General features: G+C 46.5%; 1 protein-coding gene across 1 annotated transcript in view; it reads right to left on the bottom strand.

Moving 5' to 3' along the window:
* LOC144173595 (protein eyes shut homolog) overlaps positions 1 to 13,481 on the bottom strand; it is a 51,716-nt gene that overhangs the window by 17,954 nt on the left and 20,281 nt on the right. The window contains exon 4 of the mRNA XM_077701952.1: positions 8,470 to 8,712. Coding sequence (XP_077558078.1) covers positions 8,470 to 8,712 — 243 coding nt within the window. The remainder of the gene's footprint in view (positions 1 to 8,469; positions 8,713 to 13,481) is intronic.

The raw sequence follows: 13,481 nt of genomic DNA, 5'->3' as shown, positions 1-13,481 counted from the left end.
AATAATTTTGCCCACCAAGTTAACTTAACGTGCGCCGAAATCTCGACGCCCGGGCATTTTCGCTTTTAGCCTCCACCTAAAAAGCGACACCGTAGCCGCGATAGAACCCGTGTCCTTGGGCTCGGTAGCAAAGCGCCGTAGACACTAGGCCACGATGGCGGGTGACCAGGGGAGCTGGGCGCATTCCAAGAAGTACCCGCCGCGGTGGCTCAGTGGCTAAGGCGTTGCGCTACTGAGCACGAGGTCGCGGGTTCGATTCCCGGCCGCGGCAGCCGCTTTCCTGATGGAGGCGAAAAGCAATAACGCCCGTGTGTGCGAGATTTCGGCGGACGTTAAAGAACCCCAGGTTGTCAAAATTAATCCGGAGCCCTGCACTACGGCGCGCCTCATCGCCCGCGTTGCGTCGGCGTGTTAAACCCTACAATCAATCAATCGCATTTCAAGAAGTTCGCGAAATAAAAAGGTTGCTTGTAATTTGCGATTAAGCCTACTTCCTAGTATATGAGCTGAACGAAACATAGACTAACTAGCGTTTTATCCTAGCGCAAAAACATGGGGCAGTCCGTTTCCCTCCAGTAGGCGCCCACCTATTGACAGCGGACGGGAATTCCACAATATTTATAGCTTCCCCATGAACCATGTACTTTTGAAAAGTCAATGAACTTGACGTAAAGTGAGAGTCGTCTTAGCGGCTAATTTTTGTATAATTTGTTTAAAGATAGTTTCAGAAAAGCAAGGGTTACAACTTTGTTTTGTAACTATACTGCATACAGCAGACGAGAATTTTGCAACGATTGCAGCTTCACTGTGACCTATTTACGGGAGGTAAATGAAACCCAGAGTAACGAAAGATCTGTCTTAGCAGACAATTTCAGCGCGATTTTTTCTTCAAGGTACCCACATTAGATTGAGAGTTAAACAGCACTCACGAGAAAGTTGGCTTCACCGCAAGCTGAACGTTCGTCGACGTGACCTTCATCTACCCACCCTTACCATGTACACAGTTTTGGTCAGAACCTAGCTTAAAACAGCTTCTCTGTAAAACATTACGGATTTTCATGCTACCAGCTTACAGACTTGTAATGGCAAAAGCGTAAGGAAACTAGGCTAAAATGCCGTAATGGTGAGAAAGCTGTTGAGTACAATGGCAGCAGTGTTTGGAGCAACGTATCTTTTTGCTCCCATCATTTCGCATACGTGACAAGCTTCAGGAGCAAGGCGTTGTCCGAACACGAGCTCTTTGGCGTATACATAAGGTCAATCGGCTTGGCGTAACACTTTCGTCGAGCAGCACAGCTGCTACGCCGCTCCAAAACGACGTACAGTCGAACACGGATATATCGAACACGGGTATATCGAATTATTGTCTATATCGAACTCATACATTATCCCCTTGAAAATTCTGTGTAAAAGTATAGGAATTCGTACGTTTATATCGAACCGTATTTTTCCCGACATTGGTTATATAGAACGCCGCGCAAGCTGGAAGGTGCTCTTCTGCGGTCGCTGCACCCCCGATTGAGGTTGAGGAGGATGTGGAGGAATGCGCGGGCATGGCGAAGGCTGGGTCGCGGAACTAATCCCCCCTACCGGAACGAATTTGCGCTTGCCCAGCTCGGGCTCCGCTACCGGCCGCCGTAGCGTTAGCTGACGGAGCCCGGTATGCTACATCTCTCTAGGCACACAAGCCCGAACGCTCAGAAAATGTGACACTGCGAGGTAGAGATGCCCCGACTGCGGACGTCCTTTTTTTTTTTTTTTTTGCGGTTACGTACGTTCCCCGGCTTGCCAAAAAAGAGTTTTTTTTTTCTCTCTCTTTCGGTATGTCTTCCCCCGATGTCGTCTCGGGTTTGCTGCTGCTGCTGCTGCTGTTGCATTTTGCTGCTGTTGCTGCTGTTTGGCGAGTTGTCCCGCACCTTTCGGAGATCACTGTTTCTCTCGGAGATGACCATCGTGAGGGCTTTGTTGAAGTCCGGTCAGAGAGCCTTGAAATTGTTACCTTCAAAGTTCTTGTGGTACGTGCGCGCTGTACTTCTTTTGCGTGCGTGTTGTGCATGGTGTGCGAAGGCGCAGCGTACTGCTGGAGTTTTCTAGTTGTGCAGCCTCGAGAAGATCAAAGACCAGCGTCTTTAATTTCATTTCAGGACGAAGAAGCAGGCTAAGATCATCGATTTTTTTTTCACGGAAATAAAGCGTCCTGTTGCGTTGTGAGTGCGGAATTAGTTGTCATTCTTGAATGCGACGATCGGTAAGTGATCGTCCGCCATAGGTGAGGTCTCAAAGCCCATATTTTTTATATCGAATTTTGCATATATCGAACTATTTTGCGATCCCCTTGGAGTTCGTTATATCCGTGTTCCACTGTATTACATATGCGATTAAGTAAAGCCCGCTTATATCGAACAGCGCGAGGATTGTAAAATAGTTCGATATAGCGAAAATACGATATAGAAAGGGAAGAAACAAAAAACCTATATGAGCGCAATCTTGCCGACGGAGTCACGAGCTAACGCTGAGCTCTTACCACCCTCCAGTTCACTATTGATACGACACTTCTCGGAAAGAAAACATTAATTTATTGGGGCGGAAGAACTGCGTGAGTGTAGCCTGCTTCTTGGAGCACAACGCGTTGCTGGTGATCGACTGCTTGCTCCACGGTATCTAAACAGTCGACAAGCACAAGACCGCTGCCTTAGCAGGGCCATGGCAGCGACGCCTTCGCTCGTGCTCGGAAGCGATACGGAGTCCTCGGCGTCTTCAACAGAGCGGAGACACGCAAGGATACAAGCAAATGACGGCGAACCCGGTGAACCGAGCAAGTGCGGGGAGCGAGTGGCGTGGACTTGAAGTTCGGTGACACCGCAGCCCGCAGCGCCCAATGTGGCGCTTTCGTCTCCAACGGCATGCATGCGTGGAGATTGTCCACTGTGCCACGGCTGGTTTGGACGCGCCCTAGCTCGCGCACCCGCGCCACCGCTGCGCGCAAATGTATTGCGGGAAAGCCTGCCGCATGCCTAAGGAGAGCTCGGCGTCGTGAAAGCTGTAAAGAGCATCTATGGGTTAGAGGCACCATAGAGGGGAAAAATACATGGTTAGGAGTGGTGTATCTGTGGACCGGAAGTAGTGCCAGAGAGGAAAATAAGGAAATAATAAACTGTTTGAGAAGACATATAAACGAGTTCAAAGATTCGGGCGAAATAATCATAGTTGGAGATATGAATGCCCATATAGAAGGTTTCGATGGATACACAGACCACAACGGTTCTCTAGTGATAAATCTGTCAGGAAAACCTGCTTGTAATAGCAAACTTAGAAAGCAAGTGTGACGGACAAATAACGTGGGAAAGCGGTAACAAACAGTCCAGCATAGACTACAGTTTAGTATCTGAGACAGTATACGGAAGACTGCGGGAAATTAGGATAGATGAAAATGGAACAGACAGCTTAAGAAGCGACCACAAGCGGCTTAGCTTGCACTTTGGAAGCGCAACCCGAACAAATGTAGAAATAGGTACAATAGGAGGAACTAATTTGAACAATGAGCACTCAAAGATCATCGCTGATAGATTGCAAGATGAAATAAATAAATACCCAAACAAAAATTGGGATTACGACGCAATGATGGCGTTCATAAAGGGTACGATGAATGAGAAAAAGCCACGAAACCGATGGAAAGGGGAGCGAAAGCCGAGAAGCTGTTGGAATAAGGAAATAAAAGAGGCTATTGACCAGCGAAGAAGGGCGTCGAGAGAACGTAGAGAAGCAAAAAGAACTGGTATGAAACCGGATGTAGTGAAGGAGAAATGGGATATCTACCGTGGGAAAAAACTAGAAGTGCAGAAAATGGTACAAGCAAAGATCAAGCAGAAAAGCCAACAATGGATGGCAGAAATACGCAAGAAGGACAAAAGCTCATGTTCAAAAAACGATAACTATCACAAATTCCTGATTGATGAGGAGGGGAAACATTTAGAAGGAGAGCACGCGTTAGCGCATATTGATAGAGTGATTAGTGAGAAGTTTAGGGCAATAGTGGTAGGGAAACCTGCACCGATAACATCAGCGCCACAGAAGACTGCGGAAAGGGAAATAAGTTTGAGCAATCTTGATCGGAAAAAAGCAGAGCAAAAGGTTTCCCCCCGACAGCAGTGGGCCCGGACGGAATATCAATGCAACTGATAAACCTGCTTGGACCTAAAAGTAAGGAATCGTTTATGAGGGAAATATATAAGGTGATAGAAACCAAACAAATACCCGAGGTCTGGCTAGAAAGTAGGATGAATTTAATATATAAAGGCAGAGGAGACAAAGCCAGTATTGATTCATACAGACCACTCACAGTAACGTCAGTGGTGTATAGATTCGTAATGCAGGCGATGAAATCAGAAATTCAAGCATGGATGGAAGAAAATGGAATAATTGGGGAACTTCAGAATGGATTTAGACAATACAGGCGACTGGATGGCAATTTGTTCGTGATAACGCAATGCATTGAAATTGCGAAAGCACAGAATAGACCACTATGAATTACGTTCTTGGAGATTAAAGGGGCATATGATAACGTAAACAGAGAACGGCTGTGGAGAATGCTGAAACTCCAGGGATTAGATGACGAGTTAGTACAGTTCCTTAGAGCAATCTATAAAGACAATTGAGTGCACCTTACATGGGAAGGACAGAAATGCGCCCAGCAGGCCAACATCCATCGGGGACTGAAACAGGCATGCCCTTTGAGCCCAGTACTGTTTATGCTTTACATGGCAGGGTTAGAAAAGAAACTGGAAGAAAGTCAAGTAGGGTTTAGCCTAACCCATATGCTGCCATGCGAAGTGGTACAACAACATATTCCAGGAATGTTATACGCAGACGACATTGTTCTTTTAGCTGATAACCAAACCGATATGCAGCGGCTAATGAATATTAGCGGCCAGGAAGCCACCAACCTCGGGTTAAATTTCAGTGCAGAAAAATCAGGAATAATGGTTTTCAATTACACTACCAGTGACGTAGTGTCTATCCAGCAAGGCAAATTACCTAGAGTGAAGGAATATAAATATTTGGAAGTGTGGATAAACGAAGGGAATAACTACTTAAGAACTCACGAGGAGCAACTTAAGGTTAAGGGAAAGCGAAACGCAGCTATAATGAAGCATAGAGCTCTGTGGGGGTATAACAAATATGAAGTACTAAGAGGAATGTGGAAAGGAGTAATGGTTCTGGGTCTCACGTTTGCGAATGCTGTACTCTGCTTAAAATCAGACGTTCTATCAGGCCTTGAAGTAAACCAGAGAACGGTAGGACGTTTGGCATTAGGAGCGCATGGAGAAACAACTAACGAAGCAGTTCGGGGAGATATGGGCTGGGCGTCATTTGAAGTTAGAGAAGCTCAGAGTAAAATATGCTTTGAGATGAGGTTGAGGGCAATGAATCAACGAAGGTGGGCAGTTAAGGTTTTTAGGTACCTATACTTGAAAAGTGTGGACATGCAGTGGTTAAGAAAGACCAGAAGGCTAACGATGAAATACGGAAAGAACAGTGGAGAATCCAAAATAGCCAAAGTAACCAAAAAAGAGGCAATGCAGATTGAAACGAATAAATGGAGGGAAAAAATGGAAGCTAAAACGTCGTTAAAGATGTACAGGGCTGAGTAATTGAACATCAGAAAGGAAAATTTCTACGATAATTCCCAGGGCAGTGCTTTGCTTTTTGAGGCTAGAGAAGGTTGCCTGCGAACTAAGAGTTTTGTGGGGAAGTATTCACAAAATGATGGGGTATGCGTGGTCTGCGGAAAAGAAACAGAAACTATGCGGCACATAGTGTTAGTATGTGAGGGTATCCATCCAAATCTACATGAAGGGAATATTGGGCTTCCAGAAGCCCTAGGATTTAAGGGTACCACAGAGGAAGTTAACTTCAAGGCTGTCGAGAGGATGAAAAAAACATTAGAATGCTGGTGGACGAAAAGCAGAGAGCGGAATATTGCCTAGGACAGTTACCCCCTGTAACAGGGAAAAAAGTATTTTGTGCCTAATAAGCTTTTTGTGCCTGCCCTAAGCAGCGCTAGTATTAAACCAAGACTGTAAAACATGGGTATATTAGTCCTTTTTGGTAAGACGACATGTCATCACCCCGCTTCAAAGGGGAAACCAATAGCAATCATCATCATCATCATCATCACAGCGAAAAATCCCGCGCGGGAGAGTTCGATATATCCATTATGAGCAAAATCCCGTTCGATATAAAAAGTTTTAAATGCACGTAGTTTTTACCAGAATTAAACAAGGGTTCGATATAGGCAATAATTCGATATATCCGTGTTCGATATCAGCGGGCTTTACTGAACCTATGTTGACACAACATACAGCTGGCATTCCATGGCCACCAACAATGGTGATATCGAGAACGCTTATTCGTAACTAGGCTTTGGCATGGTTCAGCACTACCACGCTTATCGAACACAGAGTGGCTCTCCTCTCAAGATCAACATATGCTGGTTGAGCCAAGTCCAGCCAAGACGGCGCATGGATTCCTGAAATAAGGGACCACCCCGCACCTAATGCTCAATAAAAAATTGGCCGCGTATCTGCTTCTTTCGTTGCAAATGTCGTCAAAAGACGATAGTCTTTATCGGCTTTTGCGAAGTAAATGCCTCCCTTCGCTTTCCCGCTCACCTCTCATGTTGTTCTTCTTGCGTCGCGCTCCTCCCAAGGTAAAGACGCGAAAGGTTTGCTTAAATCATTTTAAATTTCCCGCGTTCCACTGCTCCAAACAGGGTGTCTCGATGCGAACGCTGCCGTACGGCGAAGACGCGCGTTAATCGAGGCGCCCTACTTCAACGTTTATAGAACCGCGTTTCCCTACTCCACGTGCGTTGCAAGCAGAACGTGGAACCTATCAGTGGAACCTTGCGTAACTGTTAGCGGTTGATTTCTTAAAATGGCGCCAGAAGCTATAGTGGCGCGGGCGACAGCAGGCGACGGCGGAGTGAATTCTTTTTCTGCAATTGATGAAGTATTTAATTTCGCAAAAGTGAAGCATGTTTGAATTTTTTATAAAGGAACACTGCAAATATCACTTCGGTATTGATTTGTTGTCTCATATTTGCGTAATGTCTTGTTCTTCTTCAACAGTGTTGACAAGTATGAACCTTACACCGGACATAGACGGGTAGATTTAGCTGTGACTATATAAGACTATTGCGCAGGCATTGTTTTGCTTTGGCCGGTTGGCTGAATCGAGTCACAGACAGACAGACGGACAGACATACAGACAGACCAAAATGTCTGGGTTTAAGTAGCCCAAGAAAGACTATCGTCTTTAAAAAAGTTTTGTCCCTCTCCACAAAGAACGACGACACTAGGAGGGCCCGTTCTTTACTCGAATGCGTCCAAAACGTGGTCCAACAAGGTTTTGCTGCAAAGAAACCTTCACTTCGCCGTAAATCGATCAGGAATGGTCGTGCTCGGTAAATATGCCGGCCGTTCTGTTCCTGTTATAGTCGCCCATGTGCTCGTAGGGCGTAACCGCCATTCACTCCAAAGCTGTCAGCAACATCAGGGTTTTCCGGGGATATACATCGTTTCAAGTGCGCAGAATATGTGCCAGTATATTTCTAACGTACCGTAGAAAATACCTATGTGCTCTCACTGCTGTCACTACGCATTGCCGAAAAAGCTCACGCCCTGTATGGTATCCCCACTCAACTTCGGCATTTTGGGTAAATCAATGTGTCCGACATTTCTACTTCCATGCTTGTCAAGCGAAGCTACCATGGCTTGGGGTTCCACGTATTTTTGATAATCGAGAAGAAATACTCCAGAGGTTCCACGTTTTTTTAAGCGCGAGATGTTCTATAGCGCGAGACGTTGGAACACAAGCGTCGCGGTGTGTGTTGGTGTTAGTGGTACTCCAACGCAGTCCCCGCCAAAGTCGCACGTCGTTCAAAACCTGATTTGAACTTCGCGCTTTACCTGTCATTACTTCGATATGCATCTGGATCAGGTTTTTTACTGATCGACGTGCATCATTTGCAAGAACAAAACTTCAATCAGACCTAAAGCATATAACGCATCATCTCTTGGATATTCCTTTTGAGAAGATAAGTTACCATTAGGCATCATTTTCAACATCAATAGCATCAAGCAGAAACTGTGTTCCCGTAGGTACATTTGTTTCTTAAGAACGGGCGCCCTGCGCTGAGCTGAAATAGAAATTGCTGATACATTTCACCTAAATTGTTTGCAACGTCCATGTCGTGTGCTCAAGAGCTTCGCTGGTAATGCACCTTGACAGCTGGAGTAGAACGGCTCACGATTTCTTCAACTGCCTTAAACCAGAATAAACACACTTGGGAATCGTTGTCACATCAGAAATCGCAATGCGACAATAATGAAACTCACAACATCGTCGGCTGGCATGTTCACTTAGAGTCCAATGTGAGCAGAAATCGCGTCAACAAAGGAGACCAACCGACAAAGCCTCCAAGAGGCCACGTCCCCATCTCGGGTAGGCCCCGCAGAGCCTGGCTGACGTGTCCGCCAACGAAGAGGCTCGGGTGGACGTTGAGTGAGGTGAGTGGTCCCTCGGTCAGGCCGACCGCACGCGGCTGCTGGTCCACGGCGAGCCACACGAAGCGCCGGTGGTGGCCGAACACGACGCTGTGCACTCCGAGCCGTGCATCCAGTGCACGTGGGCTGCACAGTTCCCGCGTCCCTAAAGGATAGAAAGGGGTGCACGACAGACACTTGCTATTTATAAAGGAGGGGCCACAAACGTTTTCGCAGGCGCAAAGTTGAGAACATTCCATAAAGGGCCGTCATAAAACAATTGCACAAGCTCAAAGCTCCGTCTGCGGCAATCAAAAATTTCCCACAGATGCTGCAATAACCACACGGCAACCGTATCCCTCGTGCTCGTTCGACACGAAAGCAAACATGCGTGGGAAACTTGCCGGTTGTGGCCAGCAAGTGCGTGGTATTTCCCAAGCTGCCATGCTAGCCAGATCTAATTCAGCCAAACGGATTCAGCTAGTGAACAGGGCCCCCTCGGCCGCAGCCGGACACGGATTCCTCGATGAGGGAACCCTCCTCCGGGAGGGTACGAAGAACGAATGCGCGTTCGCTCGTTCGTCCGTTCGTTCGTTCGTTCGTCCGTTCGTTCGTTCGTTCGTTCGTTCGTTCGTTTGTTTGTTTCTTTGTTTGTTTCTTTGTTTGTTTGTTTGTTCATTCATTCATTCGTTTGTTTGTTGGAACATTTATTTTCACTAATTCTCTACTTCTAGAGGATTACAAGACAATCTGGTTTAAGGGTGTGGTCCTAGAACGATGTCGTGCGGTCGGTCGGGTTGGAAATCGAACGCAAAAAGTGCACGCACGGGCTCCTCTGCCTCGCGTCAGGCGAGCCAGACTCAGCTACCATGATATCACCGCGCATTACCGCCTCGCTTGCCGTCAATACCCTCCTGCCCACCCTGAGCTAACCAACGATCAGGAGCGCTTTTGGCGACTCCTGCAGACGCACTCCTTGGCCTGCCGAGCACTTCTGCACCAAATTCACCCCTCGCCATTCCCCTCGCCAAATTGTCCACTCTGCGGGGACCTAGCCACGCTGGTCCAATCCATGTGGGCCCGTCCTCAAGACCCCTTTCCATCCATAGTTAATGAAGGTAAGTGCGAGGGAGTATCTGGACCCGGATGTCCAGATACTTCTGGTCACCCGTGCTTGCAACGTCGCTGCCGGCCTCAAACTGGCGGCCACATCGCTTCTGTAAACGAACCTAAGGCTCAATAAAGTGATTCCTCCTCCTCCCCCTAAATAAAGAGGGGCCCCTCTTGTACGACAGGACTTTGTTACCACGTCGTGAGCGCAACAGGTGTCCTGCTAAACTTTTCGAGGCATCCGGCCTAGAAAATTAACGAATTCTCAATATATAAAAAACGACTGACTATATCTGGGTCTCCGCGTGTGCCAATGGCTCTTATTTGCCATTTTGAAATGTATCGATCAGAAACTCACCCGCCAGGTAATGAACCGTTTTTCTTGTGGCAGGATAGTCGCATAATGAGGGCGCGAGTGCCCCTTACCCACAACCCACAGGTCCACCTGTGTACCCAAGTTTGCAGGAACATGTCCAATAAATCATAAATGGCTCGTCACAGCGCCAAAGAAACTGGCAAGTCGCAGATCAAAGCGTTTAATTTCCAAACGTAGGCCTGAATTAAGGGGCGCCATACACCGTGGAAACCGACCACCCTGCGCTGATTTCGCTATCCAACCGGACACATATTTAGTTTGATGGCAGAACACAAATTCTGACTTCAACAATTGCACGCTTTGGTCGCCTGCAATTTCGTCTCAGAAAAGAGTGAGCACTATGAGAACCACTCGTCTTGGTCGCTCATCATCCCAGCTAAGCACATTTCACGCCTTTTACTGCGAGAACCACAAGAACAGCACTTCATAAAGTTTACGTTGACGTTACGTGATATTGCTTTTGTTGTATGGCTGCGAATTCGTCGCTCCCTCCGTGAAGGCTCAATAACGTCCCTAAATTATTTAGTGGCTTTAAGGCCTTGCGCTGCTGAGCATAACATCACGGGTTCGTATCCCGGCCAGGGTGGTCATTTTTTCGATGGAGCTGAAAAACAAAGACGCTTCTGTGTAAATTATTACAAATTATATAAAATATTATAACAATTAAAATATTAAAAATTATTATATAAAATATAAATTATTCTGTGAACGTAATGTACGGCACACCATAAAGTTTAGGTGCAGCTTCTGCACGGTATTTCCCAATTTGAAGTTAAAATAATACCTGTGCCTTGTTAGTATATTAAGGCAAAATACAGTTGGGTGTTTGCTGTTAACATACTCATAGCAATTTTTCTTTCGTGCGCTAAGAATATTATGACAGCGTCTAGCTTGGCGCATTTTTTTTTTTGTTATTATTGTTGTTGGTACTGAAGCTGCAAAACGTTTTATGTACAGTCGGGGACTTAATTTTGCAGACCACGCGAGCGCGTGGCAAATCCACCGATGCGCGCTCTGGAGGCCCGGCGCCTGTTGTCGAGACCGCCGCGGCGCGCATGCGCGTCCTGTTTTACTCGCAGGCACGCCGATTTTCTCGCTTCCCGCCGGGGTGCTGCAACGGTCACTCAAGCACCGCATAGCGACGCCTTTGTAGCATTCCTTTCTTCCATATGACACATTTGGGGCCTGACGTGACGATTGCGAGGTCTTTGGCGCAAGTGCGGCTCGCGTGCTGATAAACACTTGCGCGTGATGTTTTATTAGTTTGTTTTGTGCTTTATCGTTTATAGACGATGCGACTAGCGGCTTGCGAACGGCGTCCCCGAATGAAGCTCGTGCGAAGCACAGCCTCACGGTACCGCGCTACCGACGACGAAATGCCAGCTACATGAATAGCGAACCTTTATTCACCTTGTTTATTGTGTAATTTGGCCACTGAACATATATTCCAGCTCGATCTCCGCTGCGCATAAAGTAGGCGATTTGCAAGTTTGATAAAAGAAATCCTCTGTTTTATTTTAATGTCCACTTCCTTACTTAAAAATGATTGTAAGACATACCCATATGTATTGTCTGTTCGTTCGGCGCGTCGGTATTATTCAAAACGGCACCTCGGGTTCCCGTCGAAGAACGCCATAACCTTATTCGCTACTTTTCGCCGTAATATTAATTGCTACTGAGGGCCTTTCGAATGTTTTGTCACTAATGAACGGGTGTTTAACCACTGAAAAACAATCAGCTTGTCCTCCTGTTTTCTTGCTGACCTTGTCCTTCGGCTCCGCTGGGCATCTGCAAGGTGGCTTTTTCCTGATGGAGGCGAAAAGATAAAATGCTCAAGTGTGTTCGGGATTTCGGCGCATGTTACACATTCCAAGTAATCAAAATTAATCCGGAGCTTTCAACTACGATGCGCCTTATCGGCTTTGTAGTATCGCAGCGTTAAAACCTAATAATCAATCAATGCAAGCCGACCTTGAAGAATTGCTCTGGCCTTGAAGCAATCCATCCCCGTAGGAATGAATTCCTCAGCTAACAGCATCTCTTGGCCCATTAGTAAGCCGGCAAAGGTCCCTTTGAAAAACAGCTCCTTAAAAGTAGCGAATAATTTTACGGCATTCAATGTGAGCCCGACGTGCCATTTTTACAGATGCGACGGGCAGAGCGAACAGACAATTTATTTGAGTACGTATTTCTATCATTTTTAAGTAATGAAGTAGGAAGCAAAAACGTCGAAATAATTTCTTTTATCAAACTTGCAAATCGCCTACTTTATGGGCAGCGGAGAGCGAGCTAGAATATATGTTCAGTGGCCAAATTACACAATAAAGAAGGTGAATAACGGTTCGCTATTCATATAGCTGGCATTTCGTCGTCGGTAGCGCGGTACCGTGAGACTGTGCTTCGTTCGCGCTTCATTCGGGGACGCCGTTCGCAAGCCGCTAGCAAGGTAAATATAAATGGTAGCGAAGGTTCGGGCAAAAAGCGGTTCAGAACCTATTGCCAGCGACATGGGGCTTATGGGAGTGGCGATTGAAGCGCGACTAGGTGAGGAGGGAACAAACACTAGTAACAAAAAACCAAGTTTTTTTCAACAACAAAACAACAATTATATTTTACGAACTATATTTATTTCTGAATCAAATTTATTTAGGCACAGTGTAAAAATAATTTATGAGAATGACGTTCATTCTCAAAAACCTTTTTTGTAGCGCCCTCTGAAGAATGGCACATGTCATTGCTTTGTGATGCAGTCCTTGTAGCGATCGGAAAGGCGCTCCTAAAGTTCGTCTGCTAGGAAACGCCCCTCGCGTGTTTTGGTGGTGCGCATTTGCATTCGTTTTTCCTTGTTAATTTGGTGTGCACTTAATTTTTGCTGTGCGTGGAGTTGCGAGGTGCGTTGTATCGTCGGTGAACACGTGTAGTACCGTGCCCGGCAGGCACGGTGAACTACGGGACGATGCTGCCAACGGTTGGAGCGGAGTGCTTTCGTCGGTACCTACGGAAACGATGTGCTGTACAAGTTGCAACAGCAACTCCCGTACACCTGGCGTTTTACTGCACCATTTTCCTCTCATTTCCACAGGTAACGCGAAACTATTGTACTGTTGATATGTGCAGGGTGGTTGTGTAAGGGGACGTGGTGGTGCTTCGAAAAAAATGGGTCTAAAGCTTTGTTATGTCACAGTTATCTCTTGATTTCACCTCAGTCTGGCTCAGAGCAAGTTGTGTCAATTACTCTAGGACTTCTCGGCGTAGTACCACTCGAATTTAAACGAGTCGCTTTAATTGTCTATCTCAGTGTCTTCTCTATTGCATTACAACGGTTGTAGTGCTCGTTGCTTCCCGCACTTGTATGCGCAAGCATTATTTCCATCGCAGTACTGTGTTGTGCTGCTCCGTGCTGCGCTGCTGCCAGATCTTTCCTGCTATGTGCTTTTACATACTGCCGC

The sequence above is a fragment of the Haemaphysalis longicornis genome, unplaced genomic scaffold (genome assembly GCF_048455015.1).
Source record: "Haemaphysalis longicornis isolate Haplotype H1 unplaced genomic scaffold, Haemaphysalis longicornis Haplotype H1 scaffold_3, whole genome shotgun sequence".
In the NCBI taxonomy this organism is placed as follows: domain Eukaryota; kingdom Metazoa; phylum Arthropoda; class Arachnida; order Ixodida; family Ixodidae; genus Haemaphysalis; species Haemaphysalis longicornis.
This window is presented reverse-complemented; position numbering and strand designations above follow the sequence as displayed.